We start from the raw sequence: 26,237 nt of genomic DNA on the forward strand, positions 1-26,237 counted from the left end.
TCAATGATGTCCTCAGGGACTATCTTAATCAGTTTGTCTTTGTTTATCTTGACGACATTCTCATTTTTTCAAGATCTTTAGAGGAACACAAGACACATGTCCGCCTGGTCCTCCAGCGTCTTTTGGAGAATCGGCTGTTCATCAAGGCGGAGAAATGTGAATTCCATGCCTCTTCAGTAACATTCCTTGGTTATGTTTTGGGAAGCGGGCAGGTGAAGACAGATCCAGCAAAGGTTCAAGCAGTCTTGGACTGGCCTACTCCCACGTCTCGCAAGCAGCTTCAACGTTTTCTGGGGTTTGCAAATTTCTACCGTCGTTTCATTAAAAACTATAGCCAAACTGTTCTTCCCCTTACCCGCCTCACTTCCACCAAGGCTAGTTTCAGTTGGTCACCTGAAGCTGAACAAAGTTTCATAGATTTGAAGAGGAGGTTTGCCAATGTACCCATCCTCATTCAACCAGACCCATTTAGACAGTTTATTGTTGAAGTGGATGCCTCTGATTCAGGAGTAGGGGCAGTTCTGTCACAGATTTCTTCCATTGATGACAAATTGCACCCCTGTGCATTCTTCTCCCGTCGTCTCTCACCAGCGGAGAGAAACTATGATGTAGGTGATAGAGAGCTCCTGGCAATAAAGATGGCTTTTGATGAATGGCGTCACTGGTTAGAGGGGGCTGAGCATCCCATTGTTGTCTGGACAGATCACAAGAATCTAGCCTACCTTCAACAGGCCAAGAGATTAAATCCTAGACAGTCTCGCTGGTCCCTCTTTTTCTCCAGGTTCAATTTTACCATTTCTTACAGACCTGGATCAAAGAACACCAAGCCAGATGCACTTTCGAGACAGTTTTCCCCTGATCATGACATGCCTGAAACCACAATCATTCCACCATCAATTATCGGAACTCTTTCTTGGAGGGTTAGAGACCAGGTTCTGGCTGCTCAACAGACTGAACCCAGTCCCATTAATACACCACCCAACCATCTGTACGTTCCTTCATCCGTTAGAGCTCGTCTCATTCATTGGGCCCATACTGCAAAATTTTCTTGTCATCCTGGCATTAACAGAACAGTCTCGTTAATCAGACGAAACTTTTGGTGGCCATCTTTGTATAGAGATGTCAAGGACTATGTGCTTGCCTGTCCCATTTGTGCTCGCAATAAAACTCGCAATCAACCCCCTAGTGGGTTACTTCAACCTCTTCCAGTTCCCAATCGTCCGTGGTCGCATATAGCTTTAGACTTTGTTACTGGACTACCACCTTCACAGGGTTTCACCACCATTCTCTCTATCATTGACCGCTTCTCTAAGGCCTGCCATCTAGTTCCCTTACGTAAACTTCCCACTGCCATCCAAACTGCCCACCTTCTAACTAAACATGTGTTTCGTCTGCATGGCATCCCCTCAGAGATTCTGTCGGACAGAGGTCCACAGTTTGTTTCTAGAGTTTGGAAGGAGTTTGGCTCGGCACTTGGAGCTAAGGTAACCCTCAGTTCTGGGTTTCATCCCCAAACTAATGGTCAGACTGAGCGTCTGAACCAGGAGCTTGAAGCTACCCTTCGTTGTCTCTGCTCGTCACATCCTTCATCCTGGAGTGTGCACTTGCCTTGGGTGGAGTATGCCCACAACAGCCACACCTCAACAGCCACTGGCCTATCACCTTTCGAGTCCTCTCTTGGTTATCAGCCTCCTCTGTTTCCATCAGACGAGCAACAAATATCCGTCACCTCTGTCCACCATCACCTCCGCCGTTGCAGACGCATCTGGGCTCAGACCAGGGCTGCTCTCAACCGGACAGCCGAGGCAAACCGCAGATGGGCTGATCGTAAGAGAACCCCTGCACCGTCGTATTCACCTGGACAAGAGGTCTGGTTATCCACTCGTGACATCAATATCAAAGCATCCAATCGTAAGCTTTCCCCTCGCTTTATTGGTCCCTTTGAAATAACCTCTGTTCTCAGTCCTTCAGCTGTACGCCTCAGGCTTCCTGATGGGTTAAAGATCCACCCAGTGTTTCATGTTTCTCTTATTAAACCAGCCCGTTCCAGTCCTTTCTGCCCTCCTTCCAGACCCCCACCACCCCCCCGGGAAATTGATGGTCACCCTGCTTATGACGTCACAAAGATTCTGGCTATTCGTCGCCGGGGAAGAGGGTTCCAGTATCTTGTGGATTGGCGGGGTTATGGACCAGAGGAACGGTCATGGGTTCCCCGTTCTTTCATCCTGGACCCTGATCTTATTAGAGATTTTGAAGCTTCGCATCAGTCATCTTCATCTGGACCGCCTGGAGGCGGTCATTAAAAGGGGGGTAGTGTCAGGGTTCCTGTGTGTGTGTGTGTGTGAGTGAGGCATCTGTTCCAGCGAGGATCTTGGTGGAGAACCTGGGCAGCCTACGCAGGTGGATCTCATCTGCCTCATCAGTGTTGGGGATAAAGGAGCAGCAGAACATTCACTCAGTGCTGGATGATTAACGTGCACCGGTAGTCTTTCTAGCCGTTTCTTGTGATTACTAGTTGATTTGATCTGTCTCTGCAGTACTTTACCAGTGGTTTCAAGTCCCTGTGTTTGCCTGCCTCTAGGTCAGTCTCTGGATTTTCTCTGGACCAAGTTCCTTCGTTCTCTCCTCCTGAGGATTTCCCTCCAAGTCTGCCTGCCCGCTGTTCCCTCCACACCTCTCCACCAGTTCTCCGGCTCCAATCATTACCATCCTCACTCCTCTCAGGAACCTCTGTGACCTATCTCCACACTGGACCTTGGCAATTCCCCATGCCTCAACCATAGCCATTCTAAAGTAAGCCTTTTCTCTGTGCATCGCTGAACATCCATTTTTTGAGCCACCAGTAATCCCGCTCTCATTCCAGGCACCTCCGATTGTTTGACACTACCGCCCCTCAGAGGACTAAGAAGATTTGTCTGTTGACTAAAAGAGAATAAAAAATCTTACCTTACTCTGCTTGTTGATTTTGCATGTGGGTCAGAAGGTTAAAGCCGAACATGGCATGCACGAGACTTTGCTGACCGTCTGTTCATGTTGGAGAATAAGATGCTATCAGGTCTGACAAGAATGCAGAGGGTTTGGTGCTGAAAGAATACACAGAAACGATCTCAACCGTCCTACAAACACAGAATAGTATGGCTAAGAATATGGAAGAAAGTCTTCCATAGTTCTACAGGAGTTCTACACATTCAAAACGTAGTGAAACACCACACTGCAGCAGATGATAAACTAAAGCAGGGGTGCCCTGTCCACCGATCTTAGGAAGGTTTTGAGTCGGTCTGTTGGAAACCTGGTAAAAACTACACTTTGCTTTGTCCAAAGTGTCTGGGCCCTCAGCTGTTGAGGAATGATTGCTTCCTGTAGGCGTGGCGTGTGTTGAGGTTTGTCAAAGTTAAAGTAAGATCAGGGATGTGAGAAGCTTGACTGAGAAGGTTTGAATGGTTTGGGTTGAAAGGACAGCAGCAAGCACCCAGAATATGTGAAAACCACAGGAAGCTGGTTGAAGAACTAAAAATCGGTTGTCAAACAAGGAGGTTAAGGATGATAATACTGTTCACATCCTAATTGAACCCTCTCATGTGGAACGTTGACAGTACTGCTATTTCATTCTGCTTTTAATAAAGATTAGCTACAGGTGTGACTTAGGCTCTATTTAATATGCTAATTGACTTCTTTGTAAAAAAAAAAAAAAAAAAAACATTTCTCGCTGTTCGTAGGTTCCTTATGCATTACTTCTGACAGAGATTGTATTTAATTACTGTGTGTGTCAGTCAGAGTGATTCCCCACAGCTGCATCGTCCTGTCTGCTCTCAGCCTCAGCAGGAGCCGGACGCCCTCCTGCGCCGGAAAGTCCCCACAGACCTGTAGGATTTATGCAGCTCTTCAAAACCTATTTCAGGTTAATGGAGGCTAAAAGTTGAAGGAGTTTACTTTGAGCTTCCTTTTCCAGACAATAAAACATGAGTCATGCTCCACACTGAGGGCGAAGCTGTTATCTGTCACACGGGGCTCTGTTGTCTACCTGAAGGGAGCTGCTCATGTTGGTTTGGGAACAAATGAACATCTGTTTTTAGCTTCTTCTTGTGCCTGTCACTCATGTGTTTCCATTAAAAATATCCACACTGAGCAAAAAACACAAAGCAATATTAAATGCTGAACATAACACACACATTCATTTAAACACAAAGGAGAAACAGCACTAACAGCAGCAAAGCTGGCAGTTTAAGAAAAGTCCTTCAGTTGTGTTTTCATCATTCTGTCTACTTTACTTGAGTCAGAACTAGAAAAAAACATGTTATGCTAAAAACACAAATTCAGACGTATTGACTATCATAACTAGAGATGAAACAATTGATCAAACTAACATTATGAATCGATTATTGAAATAATCTTCAGTGTAATTTAATAATCAACTGATTGTTAACTGGAGGACACAGACTCACATAGGACCATTTGTTGAAAGGACACACTCAGAGCAGTAATTACGCTAAAACTGTACAAAAAAATACATATTTTTCCATCAAGAAAAATGAAAAATCTTTATTTGGATAAATATTTTCTACCCAAAACACACATACAGGTGTGACTTCTTGTCACATCTGCACAGATAAGGGAAGGTCAAGCTTCAGAATTTGTAAAAGCCAAAATATTCTGTTAAGTGTCTTTGGTTATCCAGATACAAATTAATTAGTCAAAACATAGTCACCAGATCAGCCCTGCACTGTATTCATAAGTCAAGCAGAAAAGGTGCAGCTTGTCACATGTTGGTGTCAGTAAGATTTATTTAGCTGCAGATTAATCCTTTGCCACAAATGATCAAGTTTTCACTAATAATGCATTTTAGTCAATTAATTATTTCCTTATTAAGAGAGGAATTGAAACTTTAATTTATTTGTATTTTTTTTCAAGTTTTTCTAATATTGTATAAACAAAACTGAAGCACTAAAATAAAAAGTTTGCCAAATGTGTCAGTGTTTTTATCTGATTAATCATCAGAATAATCAATTACTAAAATGATTGTTTGTTTCAGCCTTAGTCCCAACTTTACACTAGCGCTATGTTCAGCCATAGTTTGTTCATTGTGATACATGTGTTCAGATCAGAGATGTCTGTTTCCAAAAGGATTGTATTTGAGTGCTAAGTAGCTACTGTAACTCTTATCAGAGCTGTTTTATATGTTATACATGGTTCAATAAACATTGCAGTACCAGTAAGTCAACTGTGAGATTTTAATGTCCAAAACTCTTCAGCACACAAAAACATGGCTGACATTCTTTTCCACACTGTAGTTCTGACTGTAGAACTGTGTGAGGTCTGTGGATGTTTGTGAGTGAGTGGATGGGCCCTGAGGAACACCTGTCACCTGTCCTGGTTCTCCACACAAGCTCTGCTACATTTAACTTCATTCTTATTTTATTCTTTTATTTATTCTGTGAAAACAACTTGAATAAATAAACCCAATCGAAAGGGACTTATAAATAATATTTTTTTTTTAATTTCTATTAGAAGGCAGGATTTATTATTATTATGTGACATAAAATAGGCATAATTCATTAAAATAAAGCACAGAAATGTGGACATATTAAAAGCCCCGTCACTCAGCTTAAAGTGGCTATTGAAAGTGATGGACCCCCTTGCTGTGCAAGATTATAGTTTACTTTTGCTGAATTTGACTTTAATATTCAAGCAAGCTCTATATGTAACAAAATCAAATGTGGATGTGGAGTCTTTTAGGAACTGCTTTCAGGCAGAACAGCATGTCAGATTGTTACTCACACCATGAGAACCTTGGTTGGTCTTTAGTTATGGTTGGATCTTATATGATGTCTGCTTGTGACAGGTTTTGTTTCTTTTACAGCATCCAAACAAAGCCTGGTGTCATTCCTCTCGAGTTTAATCAAGGTTGAACACAGTTCTTGGTTTCAACCATTTATTGTGGACATGTCTTTATAAAGCCCCTAAAAAAATGCTGTGGTTAAAGTTTGCTGGGTGAAGTTCCTGTGGTAATCAGACACTGGTGGCACTGCAACTGGTAGCTAGTGGTGGAGTGACCAGAGGAAGTTAGCCCCGAGGTTAAAAGAAAGGAACTGGCCAAATTCTGTCTTCAAAAAGAACAAAATGGATGGCAAGTGTGGACAGAAGAAAAGTTACCAGCTCAGTCAGTAGTGCTTAAAGTACTACTGACTACTGACCAGGTTGAGGTGTGAGCTCAACCTGGAGTAACTCACATAGGAGGATGAGCTGAGGTGTGCTAAATTATGGTTAAAGAAAAAAAAAAAAAAAAAATTCGTAGAAGCAAAAAACCTATTTTGTTAGACCGAAAGATAATAAAGTCATTCTAAGCACACGGAATGATGTAGCGGTGCAGGGAGCACAAGCTCCTGCAGCTGCCCCTTTCCCCCGCCGCTGCAGCAGCTCCGTCTGCCCCAGTCCCAGCAGCACGACTGTACCCCTCATTAGAGGAAGGTGCACAAAACTTATATGTTTTTGGACCCTGGACCTTGAAAGAGGCCAGAAAGGCGGTAGAAGGAATAACGCCTGTAACAGAAGACCCCGATAAGTGGATAGAAGACATGACTGGATTAATCCATTCATATAGACTAAATGGGGTAGAAGCAGGAGAAGCAGCCATACCCTCATTAGGAAAGGATTGGGCAAAAGTGAGGGGACCACAAACAGGAGAAATCCTCAGCATGATCAGACTCTACCACACCCCAAAAAGTCAAACCACCAGACAAAATTGATGAAATGGTGGACATATATTTAACTTGTTACACGTTAAATAAAAGATAAATAAATAAAAAGAAATTGAATTCCTGTACAAAACCAGTGCATGCAAAATAATTTTTAATGTTACTAAAAATTAGTTTTAAACCTCATAAGTCAGAAATAATTACTTTTAGGAAATACTGGTGTTTGTTTTGTTTTGTTTGTTTGTTTTGTTTTTTAGCGTTCCTACACTTTCAAAGAAAAACCAGTTGAGAGACGTCTCACTGAAATAAAATTATGGGAACAACTTCCTTGTATGCTAAAAGTGGAATTATGACTTTCCTGAAGGAGGAGAAGCTGAAAAATAAAATTAAATAATAAAATTCTCCCCAGAGAACAGTGTTTAATATATTGTGTCGTAATTAGATTATAACACCAACTTGGTGAAATGATCCTTTGGCTGTATAACTGGAGGGGTCAGAGGTCAGAGTAAGGTACCGACCTGGACATTATCCAGCCTCATGTCTCTCTTAGGCCTTGAGAGGAGGGCTGCCCGCTGACCTCACAGTCTGCAGCACTAAGATCGACAAATTTAGAGAAATCCATTGTTCTCTGGTGAGACGTGACTCAGATGAAGTTAACATAAACTTACATTCTACATTTTAAAGGTTAATATTGTACAGGATAAAAGAGACTACAGCTTTTAACATGTTTCATGTTTATATGTGTTTGAATAAGGAAAGGATTTATGATTTCTTAAAATGTTGGGTATAAGTGGCTAAACACTATACGATCACAAGAGAAAAGTTATATGGAAAACGTTTGTAAAAAAAAAAAACACAGAAAGCCAAACAAACCCTAATGGACTCTTATTTGCTTCTTTCCTTTTCCTCTGTCTGAGCCTTGCTGCGGTGCGTCTGACCTCCGACCTCAACTCAAACCTGTCCTGCCAGATCAGATGACGTCCCTCCTTCATCACCAGCCAATGACAGTTGATAAAGAAGCGAAAAAGGACATGATGATTTCTGCCACCTGAAGGCACTAAGATGTCCGCTGATCTTGATTCCTGGACATCTGGGAACTGCCATGCAGCAAACTACTGTATGGAGTCCTGCTGGACGTTTGGACTGGAACTAAATTCATTGGTGGACAACCTGGACATTCACTAAGGGACGGTCTGGACAACTTATCCAACACCAGAGCTAGTTGGACTGACAGGGAGCTGGAGGAGAGGCGGGGGGAGGACCAGCTGCAGCGACGCCAACAGCAGGAGGGGGAAGCGAGAAGTGAGACAGAAAGGAGAAATGCGAGATAAGTTATACACACACCACTGTGATAAAGAATGTGCTCACTAATCCTATTTGCATATAGGAATAATCTACCCAGAAAAGAACATTTTAAAAGGTTTTTAGGTACAATGTTAGATAAAATCGTTCATTTTGTACCCGTTAACTCAGTCCTTAACAGAAGGACCAGTGATCCTCTTAGGGCCCACGAGCCATAGGTTGGGAAACTATGAACAAGAAAAATTATAATCATTAAAAGTTAAACAACAAAAAACTGATAGAGCTATGCAACTAAATTACACCAATTAAAAAAAATGTATTAGAGATTCTAAGCTAATAATGATTTTCAAATGTTTTATTTACTAGTTTGGAACTAAATTAAACATCTCTAAGTGTTGAAAATAATTGATATTGCAGTGTTGAAATATTATGAAATATTTCGTTGAATTTAACTGAAAAATTTAATTTAGAGTTTAACAAAGAAAAACCAAAATATAACCCTGCAATTAAAATACGTGTCTGCTAAAATATCTTCTATAAACCTATGAGTTCACCTGCATTAACTACTAATCCTCCCAAAGACTTTATAAAAGCTTAAGTGATTGTGACACATGGGCAATGCCATGTGTAAAAAGGGGGGAAAAGGGAAAATGGTGAGGTAATACTATAACTACATACTATATAACTACTAAATTCTTACATAAAATTTTTTTTTGTTATGAACTTTTGAGTTAACAAAAACTGTTAGATGATGATTGATGCTTTTTCTAAATGGGTTGAAATAGTTCCAGCAAAGCATGCAGATGCTTTGACAGTAGCTAAGGCTATCTGCAAAACTATATCCCAACACACGGTATTCCACAGAATGTTTAGATTTAGTGAAGCTCTATATGAGAATCACCCCGACAGCTGATGGTCTAACACCTTCTGAAATAATTCATGGGAGAGCTTACAGATTGCCTCTGTTTGCTCCAGAATACAAAAAGCTGACGAAGATCAGACATTAGCGGATTATATGATCAGGACTCTTAAACTGAAGGAAGTGTCCAGAGCAAAGTTACTGCCTTTTGATTCTCTTCCTGTACAGGAGGCCACTCCAATCGAGCAAGGTGACTGGGTCTACATAACGGTCATCAAACGAAAGAACTGGACGAGTCCACGGTGGGAAGGACCGTTCCAGGTGCTGATGACCACACCAACAGCTGTAAAGATTGCTGAAAGACCCAGCTGGATACATCTCAGTCACTGCAAGCTGCAGAGAGTGTTGGATCCTTAATCCGGAGTGGCGGGGAAGTTTCTGGCTACACAGGGGTTCCATTTTTTAGGGTGGTTCGTCTCAACGCCAGTGAAGAAACTCGACAGATCCTCACTCTTTAGTTTGGGGGTTCTGACATCTCTGTACGCCGAGCAGCAATGGGGACTCCATATGCCAGATGGATCTTCTACTGCACTGTGACTGCTGTATGTTTGATGTTTGGAGAAGGAAGCGAGCCTGAGTTCCACCCACATGACTACAGTACCAATCTGTGGTGGAAACTGATGAATAGAACCGCTTATGAGGGACATGCTGTGAACTGCTACGTATGTGCGCAGCTGCCGGTGTCCATACACAACTCAGGTCTCCGACCAGGTAACATTACTGACGACAAACAGATGTGTCTCTATGTTCTAAGCACCAGACCGCGGCGCATCCCACCCCTAAGGGGAGACAGACCACGTGAGAAGGACTATTCAGCTGACCTCCGGATGGGAGAGGCTGTGCAAGGACTGTTTCAATCTTTAAATTGTTCACTTGCAGACGATGTACTTCCTTTTTCGTCATCTCAACAAACTGTATGGAAAATACCAGAGACCATTTCTTTAGCAGGAGCTAAACCAGGATCTCTGAGGAGCTGTGTTTACAACAACGGACACGTTTCTCTTGGGACGGTGCCCTGGAACTTGTGTAACAAAGTTTACACCTACTGCGACACGACACCGGATTACATCAATTGCATCGCCTGCAGGGGTCAGAGGGCAACCCCCGGTTGCAAAGTCTGGAAGGACAACCCAGACTGTGACAACTTGCTTCAGGAGAAAAAGTTATGCAAGGCATCTTTCCATGGGTCGGAGTAGGTGAGATTCGAAGCCACGTTGAGATCAACAGATATGAATTACTGCGACTCATCAACAGTACACAGCCAATGACAACATGAAAGATCTGACTGAAGTGAGAAACATGGTTATGCAAAATCGTGTTTTCCTGGACTTCCTCACAGCCTCTCAGGGAGGGGTCTGTAAAATCATTGGCCCAACATGCTGAACTTTTGTGCCTGATGAAACAGGAACTGGAGGAACTTAAACATTACATAGAAAGTGGAACACAAGGATCATCTCCTTTTGATTTTCTTTCTTGGCTCACTTCCAGACCATGGTGGAATTTACTGGTGAAGCTTGAAACACCTATTCTGGGTGTTTTGATTCTTTTTTGCCTGTTCATAGGTTGCATTTTTCCATGCCTTCGAAGCATGATGTTTAAAACAATTAACACAACTGTTATCAACTATCAGCTGGCAAAGGCATCTTATAAGACAACTGAAGATGACTTTTTTCGAGTTCTGATGGTTTTCTGAACAGTGATGAAGTTCTGTAATCAATAAACAGATGAATTCATTTGCTGAATGACTCCTACAACAAGTGGTTGTAGAGATGAGTAACCTGCATTTGATTTTTTGTTGTTTCTTTTATTTTTCATTTATTTCATTATATTACGTTTATTCATTGTGTATTTTCTGTGTTTAGATTAGAAAAAAAATGCATTTATTGGTTCTTTTCTTTTCTTTTCTTTTCTTTTCTTTTCTATGCTTGGCTTTTGCATACAAGTTTACACACATAGTAAAATGATAAAAAGGGGGGAAATGATAGAGATTTTTGGTATTATCATTTTGTTATTACTTTAGTTCATATTCAGTCTAATGTTAATCAGTATTATTGTGATTTTTAGTTTAAAGTGTTCTCTTCCTTATGTGTGTATGAACTGACCTGGAGGTCAGGACTGTCTGTTTATCTTCATGTGAAACAGTTAACTCTGTGTTTCTCAGACCTTAAATTCTTCTTGTGTTAGTTTGACCTAGAGATGAACTGGGCTCAGACCGTAGATCAGATATCACACCTGGCTAGTTGTTTAGATTAGAAGTTTTACGACCTCTGTTGTTTTCCTGACTGCTTCCTGTGGCTGTTCTGCTTTGACAATAAAACAGGGGCTCACGCAGAAGCAGATCAGAACTCTCTGTGAACGGCTGAAGAAGTTGTTGATGGAGATCTCTCCTTTTGCAAAAGTTTTTGTCATAAAATTCATATACGTTGTCTGTGGTCTTTTATATAGGTTCGAGAAAAAGTACCTATCACACATACTTAAATAAATACTTAAATCAATAAACACTTAAATCAAGATCTACTCTGAAACTTGGCTGAGACACAGTCAGTGTCCATATTTAGAAATAAAATTCTTCTCAATTCCCCACAAATGCCAAAATGACTGGAAATTACTTTTTGATCAAGTTATTTTCTGTGTTTCATGGCAGATTCAATTATGCTTTTAATTTATTACCATCTATTTACAAAATGATGTGCAAAACTGTTAAAAACGTACCCAGCCTAAGTGTACTCAGAAAGCGAATGTATTAAGTGCTTAACCTTCTCTGTGAGAGCAAGCCCTTTGCTGCAGGGGAGGTGATACATATTTATTCAGAAGACATTAGAAGATCACAGAGTTTGACTCTGACTCCCACACATGCTGCTTTCACATGCTGATGAAGATCCCACAGCTTTCAAAGCCTGTCCTGAGTTATTAGAGCCATGAACAGCCATTGATCTGGAGCAACTAAGTGCAGATGGAAAGCACATCTTTACAAGCATTTTGTGTTTCTAATTACTGACTTGAAATCTAAACACCAGAGAGCAAAATCCTGGAAATCTGCAAAGGAAAAGAGAGCATTAAGGGAATGATTTCAGCCAGACAGACAGAGGCCGAAACCATCAGACCTGCAGGCAGAATGAACACCTCAGGCTGTGCTAGACTTTTTAGTTGTCTGTCATTCTGACTGAAATTATCATAATCTAGTTTTACCCAATTTTAACTTTTTTTCAATAACATTTTTGAAATTACTATGACATATTGAAATGTATTTAATTTTCATTCGGCTTAATTTTCTGAACAGAGAATCCACAAGGTGCCACCTCACATCAACATGCAACTTTGTTCTGCACAATGACAAAAACCACTGACTGTTGTCCCAGTAACTGTAGTTAAACAATGAACTGTGCCCTTAAATTCTGAATGATTGACCTGCAGTGGTCTGAACACACAGCCTCTCATCTCCCTCCTGGTCTGCATGGACCTGAACTGTGCCCCACTAGTCAGACATCTTTGCTGCAGAGGCTTTTGCCATGAGGTTTGGGACTTTTGCTTCAGAGAGACGACTTTTATAGAGGACTGGATGTTGATCTGGAGGCTGAATCCACACTCTGTAGCCACACCTAAGACTGGAATTATAAGCTACATTTGAACCACAGTTTGGAAATCAGGGAACATTTCTCCAAGTGATGTGATCAAAAGTTGACTCTCTGAATGAGGGGTTTCCTTCTGCACCAGCTGCACTGATCTGGGACCAAAGTCGTCTGTCCATAACTCAACACGTTGTCAGCTGAGGGGGCAGGCTTCTCACACTTTGGAAGTCACCAGCAATACTGTGGCGAAATTATGTCATTAAAATTTCAACAAAGCAAACAGGGAATAGAAAACATGAATAAAATGTTTTCAGCTTAATAATCTGTAAAATCTAAACAGAAGGTATTCAAAAAGTGACAGAAAGACACATTTCACTCCATTGCTGAATGGCTTCAATTTAGTAACGTTTCAGTAATTGTGAGCACAAAAGGCCAGCCTATTGAAAACATCTTAAGAGTCTTCCACAGCTATCAGTTTGTCTGTTTGTTAGAAATCAGAACATTAAAGTAACAAAGAATATTCATTGTGACCGTCAGACTAAACAGAGTGAGCCTCTCTCACATGAATACACAGCTGTACGACGGAGGCCGGTTTGTTTAGCAGGATATGAGATGATGGACTCCACATAAATCAAAATAATGCTTATATACTTCATGTACATGAACAGCAGAAAATCGATCCTCTTTTTAAATCCTTCCCACTGAATTTGGAAGTACTGGTTCCTCACTGTAACTGTTTCTCTGTCAGTTTTTGTTGTCTACAAAAATAAATACTGCATTAAAAAAAAAAACTGTGCAACTGAACAGAAATAAGCTCTTCTTCTTTAAAAGCTTTGAGGCTTCCAGTTGCTCTCCCTTTCTACCCTAATCTCATTCAGCCTAGTCACACAAAGAAAAACAACCAACAGTGTTCTCAGTTGAAGGGCACCTTGGCTGCCATCACTGAGAGGTGTTGTGCTCCTTTAGCTGCTCCTTCTCATGCCTCTTCCAACCTCTGAAGAGTCATAAATCAAATGTGCAAATTTGACCTGAGAGGCTGGGACATTTTGCTGCAATTAAGCTCTTCGACTTTTGATTCCGCTGATTAGTTCCTCCCAAGAAATGTTTAAAATCAGTGGGAAAGACTCAGTCAGGGTTAAGGGAATGAGTGCCGGTGTGATGATGCCTGATTGGCTGCTGAGTGCGGCTCACCTGCACAGAGCGTCGGAGCGGCAGGTGCGTCGGAGTTCCAGGCAGGTGGGTTTATGCCTCTCCTGGTGGGAGCAGGAGGGGATGATGGTGCGGCGGCGGCGCTCAGCACACGCCTGGTCCAGGCAGGAGCAGAACAGCAGAGGGTAGCTCAGCTCCCATGAGACCCGCTCGAAGAACTGCCGCAGGGCCTGAGATCGGGAGGAAATTCATTCAGCCTTCAATTAACCAGAGAGTTCTTATTTACAATAACAACCTGACAGGGAAGGGAAACGCAACTGATGCTAATTATAACACACATACACACACACACACACGCACACACACACACACACACACACACACACACACACACACACACACACACACACACACACACACACACACACACACACACACATGCATGGCCTTGTAAAATACTCATGGCCCTGGAACTTTTAGCCTACTTGCAAAATGGAAAACTGACCCACTTAAAACATGACAGTGGCAGCACTAAAAGGTAGGAGGCTGTCAGCAGGAAAATGAAACACTGTAGCAAATGATGTCAAAATAAATGTTATTACTATAACGCATTTAAAAATAACAAAGATAGCCAAAGTGTTTTCAAAGATGAGCAACTAAAGCAATAGACACTAAAAAATCTGAAGAGACAGAATTCAAATAAAACACCAACCTATTAAAGTGAATTTTCTGTGGATTTAAAGCTGCAGTCAGTAACACTGCCTTGCAGCAGGAAGGTCCTGGGTTCAAGTCCCAGTTTTTCTGCATGGAGTTTGACTTTTATCCTGTGCATGTGTGTGTTCAGTCTGGGTACTCAGGCTTCCTCCCACCGTCCAAAAACATGACTGCAAGTTTATTAGTCTCTAAATTCTCCTCAGGTGTGAGTGTGTGTATGGTTGTTTGTGCTGTGTGTCTGTGATGGAATGGTGACCTGTCCAACCTGACAGACAGACACCAGCCCCCCTCACAACCCTGCAAGGCTAAGCGTGTTACATGATGGATGGATATTTTTTACATATTTTGTTTAAACTATTATGTCATGACAGTATAGTATGAGGCAGATAAGCTGTAAAAACTTTACAGCTTATCTGTAAACAACCTCAGAGTCAGGAGGAGGGTCTTTGTGCTGTCAATCAACCTTCTGCTCCCACCTTCCCCCTTTGTGTCTACAATGCTACAGTTTGTTCCTCACAATGAACCCATGATTGCTATGGCTAGTTAGCATGGCCTCTGATGACAGCAGATCAACAGAGGTTTCTCCGTTATTAGCATATTGAGCTACACCAGTGTGATTGACAGCACTAAGACCATCTTTCTCTGCACTGCTTAGAAACAACGCACAAAAAAGGTGTAAGTGATATTAGCAAAGCAAGCTAGGTAACATTAGCAATCTGCCCCTGTGCCAAAATTCATTACCCGGCCTCTCAGATCAATTTGAGAGGCACTTTTGACCATGTTTTACATTTTATTGTGTCATAGTGTGGGACTCTGAAAGTCTCGATTTTGTCTCAGTCTTCATAGACTGTGGTCTTACCCTGAAGAAAGGAAAATATAATTACCAATGTATTACACAATTAATGGGAGCTAGGATGTAATTAATGAGTCTTTTTAAGTTTAAGTTGTTTTATTAACTTTTCCATATGCAAGTCAAAAATCAAGAAAGAAACACAATACTGAAAAAAATACTGAGAAAATATTTTAGATAATAGTATATCTCTTATACACTGAATAAGAGAATCTTATTCAGTGACGTTTTATAAAGACTTTGGTACAGACATATTCCAAGATATTAGAACCAATATGGTTCTGCGAGGTAATCTCAGAAGGCTGAATAAAAAAGCACATTTTAGGTTTTAATAAAACGTTAAGCATTTATTTAGTGTAAGGAAGAAGACAAAACTATTTCCCTAAGTTGCCAATTTATTTAAAGTTTGTTTTTTGTCTGAACAAGGATGGTCTCTCTATCTCCTCCAACACACAGCTTCCCAAGGGAAGACCGAGCTGCGTTCACACAACAAAAATATGTTTCATATAATACAACGAAGTGAAAACACAATCACAGTGATTGGTGGGAAGACATGTTGAGGTAACCTCTTGCTCTGCTCCCATCGGAGAGTTACCCATTTTTATTATCGCATAAAATGTCTTGGCCACTTTTCTGAGAAAAGCACCAGTTTCTTTACAGACATACTTTCCATGTGTATAAAGAGAGTGTGGGTTGAATAAGTTGTTGACACTTCTCCCCAGTGGCATCAGACAAATAACCTTGTACTGAATGTAAGCTGCACTGAGTGTCAAAAATCCCATTCACCTACTGACTCTCTTAGTGTGTAGAGGAGTGACAACGGACCCAAATGCAGGGAGGCAGAGGTGGCAAGTGGTCCTTAGTAGTTTAATTTAAAAAAAAAGAACAAAATACATTTACAAAAACACACAGAACACAGGGAGCCAGAGCAGAACTAAAAACTTAAATCTAAGGAAAAAGAAGGCAAGATAGTGATGGGAACTAAATAACTTTAGTTTTGGCATATAATTAAACAAAGATACAATTTGAGTTACAAAGTATTTAAAACATGTATTTAGAATTACATGTATTTATAATTCTAAATACATGTTTTAAATACTTTGTAAAGTAGTTTTAGCAATGGCAGCAGAGGACGTGAACAAAGGTGTTCAGTCTGTGTTGGTCACGTTTCCAAATAAGCTGCTGATTAACATCAACAGCCTCATTCGGATCGGCACTCCTCTCTTCTCAGTGGAGATCTCCGGTAAGCTTCTTAGCATCAAAGTGGCACATTACACATGTGCCAGTTCTATGAAGTTTTACATTTTTAAATTTAAAATTCTCAGAGTCCACACCTCCAGGAAGCAATCGTTTCTCAGCAGTCGAGAGCCCAGACCCTCTGGATGAAGCCAAGTGTAGAACAAGGGGCTGGTTTTTACCAGGCTACTTTGAGACCAATACAGTACTGGATCTGAAGTTTTAGTACTGCTCCAGGCCAGTACTGGAACTTCAGTACCAGACACCAGAGTAGTGGTGGCTGACTCAAACTGCATTCTGCACCAACTTCAGAGTCCAGCATTAAACATGTCTGTGCCTACCTTCTGACACCTCTTCCTGCTGCATGGCTCCTGGTTGGCTGCAGGGGCCTGTGGGGGCGTGCCCTTGTTGCAGATAATGTTGTAGGCTGATCGCAGGCGTCTGCAGGTTTCGTTCAGGTAACAGGCTTTAGCTGCATCCACACAGGGGTTACAGGGTTTCCCTGCCTCAGAGCAGGGCCTCGTCTTCAACAAGGATGAGTCTGAACAAAGAATATGCAGATGAAAGACAATTTAGGCAGATGTACTGACACAAACACACATTTCTGGGCTGTCTGACAGAGTTAATGGAGGATTGAACATTTTTAGAACTGTGTTTTGGCCGACGTTAAATTGTCATTACTGGCTGCATAAATAGGGGTATTTTGTGTAAATTATCATCAGGCTCATGTCATTAGTCTAATTTATGCCTCCCCTTCCCCCTTTTCCACTGTCCTGCTGCCAGTGACCTGGAAATTATTCCCAGCAAAATATTGTGAAGGATGTCTTTATTTCTGAAATCCACAGAGAGGAGAGAATTAGTGGAGTAAAACAAAAGCCTGATTACATCCAGCTTTTAAGAGATGTTTGAATAGATCATCAATAAACGGGAAGAACATTCAAATGCATATGAAAAATTTTGTTTTATTTAAGTTTGGGAGAATGTACCCCAGGGTTAAAAGTGTCATAATTTACCGAATGACGCTTTATGACAACAGTCATAAATATTCATGAAGGCTTATTCATGTTCATGACAGGTGTTATGTCATGTTTATGACAGTGTCATGTCAGTCTTATTCACCCCCCTTCAAATAAAGTGTTACCAAAACCTTTTGTTACTAACGTGTGGCTTGCCATTTTATTTTCTTTAAATTTTCAGTAATGACAAAAAAAACCCACGTCGCTATATTTCCGCGTTTTAATTCAAAACATCACATGCGGCAAAGAATTATGGGTAACATACTTCGCTGAAGTCCACCAGAAGTGAGGAAAAAGGGCCATAAAAAGGGCAGGACTAAAGATGAAAGCGGAGACACACTACACAATCAAACCCTTCAGTATGAACATGTACTTCATGATTTATTTAATGATTGGAAACATTTAAGGGTGAGAAGAAAAAGCAAAGATAAAAGGAGGAAATCTGTTAAAGGGCAAATATCTCCTGCAGCCTCATCAATCATCTGCTTCACATGTTGAAACATGAAGGAAGCCGATAGGTTGGTGTAAATAATATACTGTAATTCATAAACAGTGACACAACTGGAAAGGTTAATAAACAAGTGTTTTAAGATGGCAGACATCCACTTTGGTCTTGGTCCACCTTGGATTAGCTGTTGACTTAATTCCCTCAGGAAAACGTCCCTCTGTCCAATCAGAACAAAGACATTGATGGAGTTCTGCATTGCAGGTAAGACATTAATTGCACACAACTACCCTGAGAGCCCCATGTAAAAAAATATAAACAGTGCCTTCAAGTTTTAGTTTAGATATTACTAAGAGGTGAAGGCAGGTGGTAATGTAGTCAGGCCCACAAAGCTCACACTGTTAAAGCAAATAACAGCTTATGTCTCTGACTCTAACATCACTCGGTCCATCTATCATAAAAATATTGCCATTTGCCACATGATTGTACTGAGAGGAATCAATTTTATTATTTTTTTTGTGAGGGAAAAAATAATTATTTTCAGATGCACATAATGAAGTGAGTCTCATCTGCCATGTAATGAGATGGATCCACTGGGCTAGATGCTATTTTAAAAGGTCACCCTTCTATAATTGAAACCAATTAAATATTACTTTGCAATTACCCAACAGGCAGTTATTGTTTTACTGTGTGCTATTCTAAGCTGCATCAAGTTCTGGTCAGGATATGAATTGACCTTATGAATGTAATCTAACTCTGGGCTTTTGTTTGAATTGTACTGTTTGCAGTGTGGGATGAATGATGAACATAAAACATAAGAACTCAGCACAAGAAGTTTGAATTTATTATGGGCCTTTTGAACACAGTGTCAAAAACTAGACAGAAAACTTAAAATGTTGTTAGAGTCTCTTAAGTAGAAAGTAACTTGCATGTGGTCAAGTTGCATCATGAGGACATGATTAGCCAAAGTACCATCTACTCAGAGTGTGGTTAATTCCCCATAATTCTGTGTGCAGTTAGCCATAGAATTGCACAACTTGCAATTATGAAAATAAATCTGCTTAATATAAACATGGCAATATAAAAAAAAAAACTCGTTTTTTGGTAAAAAGTTCTTGGATGATGTAGTTTTTATTCGGATTGAAACACTTTTTTCACATCACACAAGTCATGTGATCAACTGCCGGATGTTACCACAGGTGAAAACGCCAAAGAAAACGACAGGAAGTAGTAGGAGGTTAATGGTTTATTTTTGTTTCTTTCGGACAATGTGTTCAGAATTACTTGGAACTGAGTCTCAAGACCTGCTGTGTGAATGTAGCTTAAATCTCAGCCAGCTTCATCATTTCAAAAGCTCCTTTGAAATTAAATAATGTATCTTCAACACCCAATTGTGAAGTCATCTTGCAACTGATTTAAGGGAGAGTTGAACAGAGGAGGTGCTCCTCTTTATTCATTATTCAGTCTATTTTATGCATCTGTAAGTAGTAGCACAACCTGCCCCGTGGAATGATGTCGACCGCTCGATGAACACCTTTATCAGTGTAGCTAAACACCTCAGTCTTTGTTTTATCTGGCCATGAAACGTCTCTGCAGAAGTTAATAAGTTGTTCTGGACCACAAATATCTGTTTAGTTTATATAATACAGCCACTGTACACTGAGAACAGTCAAATCCATTAAATGTACTGAAATTATTAGGCCTTGTAAAATTCAAAACTGTAAAATTTATGTTCAAAGTAAGAAACCAGAAATTTTCACACAATATGCAAAAAATGTGACACATATTTGGGGGGTTATAATTTCAGAAGTGAATAAAACAAACAAACAAAAACAACTATGTATTAGCACAACCAAAAAGAGTTTTTGAACATCAGTGTGTTGGATCGGTTTATGGAAGGGACTAAATGATGAGCTCAAACAAAATATAAATGTAAGCCAACTTTAAAAAAAGAAAGCTTATTGGGAAATATGTTGTATAGGATGGTTGTCTCAAAGACCAAAAATGCTATTGTTGATATTAAAAATGTATATGAAGCAAAGAGTTTATCTGCTGTGTGGAGACTAAAATGTTTGTATGTTGATGAGTATGAGAGGAGATTACTAACAATAATCATAGAATCTTGAATTTCACCTGCTCCTTTTTCAAACAAATTATGTAAAATTGTATCCCAAAAGCTGATTATTTGTCTTATGTTTTTCTGTTTTTACATTTCATTGTCTCTTCAAAATAAATAAATAAAGATCCCCAGAAAAAAAACAGCCCAGTAGAAAGTCATCTGAGCTCAAGGTTGTTTTCTGCTGCATAACTTCTACTGTTGCCATAAAAATAATGTCCCTGCTTCTCTGGGCAAAGTGAGGATGAGTTCAGGTGAAGAAGAAACTGTTTTCCTTACACTGATTACAGAAGGCAACCACGGGTGAAATTGTTGCTTCATTTCATCTTAGAGTAATGTGAGAAGTAAATTGCTTGGAACTTTATTTATTTTTAGTCCAGAATTTAAAACAGGAATTTTTGCATAAAAAAATGTGACTTGACGTGTTTGCAGCAAGCGGAGCCATCAGCCGCACAACTGTCATAAACTTCTCTCATAAATGTACATTTGGGAGGCAAACAAATTCTTGATGACTGAAATATATAATAACTCATCAGACAGCCTGTCAGATTTGACTTCAAATGCACCAAAAGGAAAGATGACAGAGAGACAGGTCACCGTTCTAACCCATCACACCTGACTGCTTTATACCACAAACAACAAGATCACTGTGAAAAGTCATGTGTAATGACAAAATAATACAAATCTACTGCAACGGAACATAGCATTTATTACAAACATGGATTTTATAAAAAATAGAACACAAATAAGTAACATAGTAAAACTTCTGCGTCCTCTTCATTTCTGTGCTTCAGGTGAAAAGCCGACAGTGAGACTGCAGCCATGAATCCTCATTCAAATTCATCTTTAAATAATAGAAAATCAACACAGTTAATGTGTGTTTGATGCATCTTACACATTCACACGGTGCAAAATTCCCTGGAGCTTGTTAGGCCAATCACACACTCTCAGACACACACACTGCCTGTTTGTGTGTTCTGAATGTAGGGATTTACTCAGTGAGAAGAAATGTAGAGCTTGGTATTGAATTTTATCAGTTGACAAAGTCGACTGTGATGAAACATGTTATACTAGAAATTCAAACATGTACTGGCAGTTTACCATCCACACCCACACACACACACCTACACACACACAAAGCCCTAAACAGTAGCTGTGTGTTTACAGGCTTGTTGAATGTTAAATAGAATGAAAATGAAATGCAGTTAAATGTCATAATCATCATTTTAAAACTTATGGGTGATTAGGACAGGATTGTTTTGACACTGTTATTCAAAAATCTGCCATCTAACTTCTTCCTTCTTCAGATTTCTTTGGGTCTTTGTTTCTGAAGGGTCAGCAAATAACTTATTGGTGTTTTTCCACTACAATCTGGTATGAAGTGTGTTCAGCCTTTGAGTTGCACCGCAGAAACGTGGCATCCGTTTGGAGTATTGGCTTCCTTTTACTACGAATACTTCACTGGTATCTGCCCAAAGCTACTGAGCTTTTCATCATGAAACCTTCCAAAAAAGACAATAAATCGATGTCTGCATCCTTACCTCCAAACACTAGAGCACGTTAGTCAAACCCAGGCTTTTCAGCAGTTTTAAAGACAGAAAAATTACTATTTTTTCTTCAAACATTTACTTACATTTCTCATGACAAAGTAGGTCTTCATGTTTGTGATCCTATAGGAACACATTCCTCAACAAAATGATTGAAGTCAGTCTCCATCATCAGGAAAGTGTGAAAAAAAAAACCTCACTGGATGAAATTTAATAACAGAATCTGTCAAAAATTAAATATTTAAAGAAAAATAAATTTTTAAACTTTGTCTAAAAGCTGAGATTTGAACCACAGTGTTTTAATCTCAGCAGGTTAAAGTCATCCTAAGGAAACCTAATCCCACACACTGCACCTGGATCTGGACCTCCTCCTCCTCCACCTCCTCCACCTCCTCCTCCTCCTCCTCCTCCTCCTCCTCCTCCTCCTCCTCCTCCTCCTCCTCCTCCTCCTCCTCCTCCTCCTCCTCCTCCTCCTCCCCCTTCAGCTGGTGTAATCCTGTCCCTTTTTTATAGTTCCATGAACACAGCTGACTGTCCTTGTCTGCTACTTACCAGCCACATTAATATACTTTGTTGAACCTTTACAAATTATTTGTAGTGTTAAACACAAACAATATAAAAATCAAGTTAAGAAAAGTACTAAACACACTGGGAGTGAATTACTGACTATTTGTAATTTTCTTGAGCTGGTAGAAAAAGCTACAAATTAATGAACAGTAAAAGATGGAAAATGAGAACCAGATGTTCAGTTTCTACATTCAGATATTACCTTTTTACTTAAAACTCAGACTTTCACCTATAAAATGTTTTCTTTCACAACAAAGGAATGTGTGCCTCCTCTGGTTAACCATGAATCGATTTTGATTGATTAAGCAGATTAATTATTTATACACAAGTGGATCTACTGGAAGTCAGAAATGACAGAGGGATCTGCTTCATCCAGGCGGTGCAGGAGGAGAGGAGAGCTGCTGAGTGGAACTGTAAAGGTCCATCAGATTTCTGCATAGATATGTGAAAACAGATGCTGTCTTTGACAACAGTGTTGATGTTTCTCAATGTTCCATTATCACAGATGATGTTCACAATGTTTTCCCTGTGATTTACAGTGATATGTTATTGACTTCCCTCTTGCTATAATAAGCAGTGCAGCGATGCAGAGAAGAAGATGTGATAGATTTTGATTGGATATTTAATCAACATTTTATACTCAGTGAACCTTTTATTTCTGAAGGTTCTTCCTCTCTAAATGATCCCAGATCTTCATCTTAATAGTTTAAGTCGACTCTCTACTTCACTGTAAGGTCTATAGCAACAGTTAGATCAGCTCTAAATGATTCATTGAAATTACTAAATTAATAGGATCAGATTGTTTAATATGAGAGTAAGTACAGTATTTCTCTCTGTAATAAGCTTTTTTTTCTGTTTTTGCTCTGGCTGAATACAATCTGTTGTTTTGTGAACTCAGGTGAACAGAAACCTCCTGGTCAGTGTAATTATTACCACACTGAATGTTGTCAGAAGGAATCGTTTCTGGATCTTTGACAGTTTACCAGTGAAACGTTGATCTGCACTGAAGATGCTTTAAGGAAGTCCAAGACTGACTCCTGCTGAGCAGTGAGCTAAGACTGCCACAAAAACAAACCCTACTGGACAATAGATTGTCCAAGAAATTATTGCCATAAATAATAATAGCCCATTTCAGAGACAGAAAACACAGAAAAAAATTACAGGGTTGTAGAACACACAGTCAACAGTTGTCAAGTGTCGTTACACATCCAAATATTGATTAATGTTTCATTGATTATGATTCAAAAGCAACTCTAAAGAGGTAGGGTTTTAGTCTAGATTTAAAGGAACTCAGTGTTTCAGCTGTTTTCCACTTTTCTGGAAGTTTATTCCAGATTTGTGGTACATAGAAGCTGAATGATGCTTCTCCATGTTTGGTTCTGGTTCTGGATGCAGAGCAGAACCAGAACCAGAACCTGAAGGGTCTGCAAGGTTGATACAACAGCAGATCTTTAGTGTATTGTGGTGCTAAACCGTTCAGTGATTTATAAACTAACGATATCTTTGTAAACTAAATTGTCTTTCAAAAATATTAATTATCATAGTGGAAATTATCTAACTCATTTTAATTTATCAAGCGACTAATTCACTGCTTTTTGTGACAGGCTTAGCCGCTACCAGGGCAGAGGTTGCTCACCATTAGTAGCAGGTGAACGAATGAATCAAAAGATTCTCTAAACACATTTGCTTCATTCCAAACTTAAGCTGATGACTAAACTGATGGAGTTATTCAGGCTGACTGCAGCAGCTGAAACACTCGGGAACTAACATGTTCTGTTAATATACAGCATTCTTTAGTTATTCTCTTTTAGTTGAATCTGAATTTTGTAAATGTTTGCTCTCTGGCAGAACCAGAACCCGAAGCAGAACCAGAACACGCTTGTATCCCTACAGAAACCCTGACCCGTTCCTGGCATCCAAACCAAGTGGGCTTTCCAGTGGGACCACGCTTCCAGAGAACATGCTCCAGCACTGAGCAGCTTCTGCTCAGGAATCTAAATGAAGTCAGCTCACCACCGCAGAGGTTTGTCAGGCACTTGTTAACCAAAGCAGTGCATGAGGAGTTCAGGGATGCACAGAGAGCTTCTCCCCCACAGCTCTTTATGTGTTCTTCCCATGAATAATTCCTCCATCCCCTTCACTGAGTCCTGCCATAATGCACTCGGTTAAATGAGCATGTTTGGTTTCTGAAGGACAACTAACACCATCTCACATCTAAGCTTATTGATTCTGTGAAATGAAGCAGGCCTTAACTGCTGGAGGCACTTAGCTTAATGCTCCGTGCAAACGGAGGCCTTCAGCTGCTTCCAGCAGTGGAGAGCAATGTGAGGATATCAGCACAGCACATATGAGTATGATTTGTCTATCTACCATTGTTATAATTAAGCAGGTTTCTTATGTCATGTAATGCAACTTCTTAGATTTACAATGACACTTCCCTACATTTTTAGGTGGATTAAAAGCACAGTACAGAAAAATAATGTGGTATATTTTATTTTTCTATTAGTTTTTAAGCCAATGTCTCTGCTGTTTAAAGATTAACTAGGGGATCAGCTGGTGGCCAGAGAATCAACTCACCTTCACGTATCAGCAGCTCAGGCAAGAAATCTTTTCTTACCCAAGTATAATATTCCTAAGATTTTCCTGCTCCCGCCACACAAAACACTCTTCAGTGTGGATGTTGTTCTTGCAGGAAAATTACTCAACATTAGGGTCACTACTGGAACCTTTTCTATGCTCCAGGATAGCCTTGGAGCCTTTATTACTCCCCTGGATTTCCACTGAATTTATCAGGGTAAAAACATTGAGTTCAGGATTCAGTAAAGTTAATTGGATTTTGTGGATTTTTTGGTAAAATATTCAAAAGAAAAAGCAGCTTTGGAAGCTGAAATTCTTCAAACTAACGCTACTTGTCGATCTACCCTACGATCTAACGCTACTTGTTAAATTTCTTCTGTGTCTTTTAGTGCATATTAGGCTATATTTGGTATTTAAATAGGCATTTATAAATGTTTTTAGAGAGCATCTGATAAATGTATGGATATAGTATTTACATGTGGGTGTGATCTCTAACCCTTACAAATACTAGAGGTTGGGCTAGAAATGTTCCCTATAAAGGCCCTGGTGTAAGGAAATAGTACTTTGGATTTTATTCACCAGGAATTTTAGGATTCTTTTTTCCCCTCACCAACTTTATAATTCAGTCATATCAGTATAAATCAATCTGCAGCTCATATTTCCGTTAATCTAAAGCTTTAAAGAGTTTCAAATGCTAACATCTGTTCACACCTGTGTGTGTAAGAAAGAAGAGCTCTAGGGTTCTAAATAGTTCATGTGGTAAGGGGGATCATTTCCAGCGCTGCTGCTTGGTGGCTCTTTGGGACACGTCTTTATTTATGTGACAAACTTCCTCTGACTTTGAAGGAATTCTAATACAGTTTCACTGCGTTAGGTGTGTGAAATAAACTCTAGTTTATCACTAGAAGACCAGGTTTTTAGTCCAGAGCTGTCCTTCCTTCTTTTATCCCCCTGCAACTCCAAAAGCAGAAGAATCCTAAAGACTGACTTGCTAAAATCCTATTAAAACTGTTTGAGGTTTAACCTTTCCATGGACTGTTCTGTGGCTCTACAGAAGTTACAAACTGTAGTTCCTGTATCAAAATCATCTAAGAGGTTTTTTTTGGTTTATTTTTGTTTTTTAAAAGATCTCCTTTTTGCCAAAGCAGCCTTACTCCCACATTGAGTTGCAGAGAGTCGTCACAGACACTGGAGAAAGAAAACTCTCAGCTCAGACTCCATATTGCGCATGTTCACAAAAACCGACCAAAGGAATTGAAATTTCAGGGGAAATGTAGCTGATTACCACAGGACGTCATTGCATTCATTCTTTGGATCATTTCCCTCAACTTGTGAATGAGCAAGCTGATCCAGAGTTCTGCAGACACCAGGAGAGCTGACCGGTTAACAGCTGGTTGCCATGGAGACTCCCCATGCTTTTAATATGCACTTATATGCACTTACATATTTTTTCTTGTCTTTGTCAAATCTTCACTTTGAGAAATATTTGTTTTTGTTAAAAACATTTTCTTGATTAATATGTAAAAGCAACAAAAGAA

At 39.9% G+C, this 26,237-nt stretch overlaps 1 protein-coding gene and 1 long non-coding RNA gene across 2 annotated transcripts in view; one reads left to right on the forward strand and one right to left on the reverse strand.

Moving 5' to 3' along the window:
* Positions 1 to 2,315: 2,315 nt before the first annotated feature.
* LOC148155933 (uncharacterized) lies at positions 2,316 to 2,949 on the forward strand. The gene is made up of 3 exons (XR_015764803.1): positions 2,316 to 2,482; positions 2,582 to 2,793; positions 2,864 to 2,949. It is a non-coding gene; the product is annotated as an uncharacterized LOC148155933 (long non-coding RNA).
* Positions 2,950 to 13,421: 10,472 nt separating this feature from the next.
* gfra2b (GDNF family receptor alpha 2b) overlaps positions 13,422 to 26,237 on the reverse strand; it is an 80,446-nt gene continuing 67,630 nt past the window's right edge. The window contains exons 3-5 of the mRNA XM_088011338.1: positions 16,773 to 16,972; positions 13,674 to 13,861; positions 13,422 to 13,476 (exon numbers count right to left, since the gene is read on the reverse strand). Of these exons, the coding sequence (XP_087867464.1) occupies positions 13,422 to 13,476; positions 13,674 to 13,861; positions 16,773 to 16,972 (443 nt within the window). The remainder of the gene's footprint in view (positions 13,477 to 13,673; positions 13,862 to 16,772; positions 16,973 to 26,237) is intronic.

This window comes from Poecilia mexicana, unplaced genomic scaffold (genome assembly GCF_051168715.1).
Source record: "Poecilia mexicana isolate PSO_F unplaced genomic scaffold, ASM5116871v1 scaffold_12, whole genome shotgun sequence".
In the NCBI taxonomy this organism is placed as follows: Eukaryota; Metazoa; Chordata; class Actinopteri; order Cyprinodontiformes; family Poeciliidae; genus Poecilia; species Poecilia mexicana.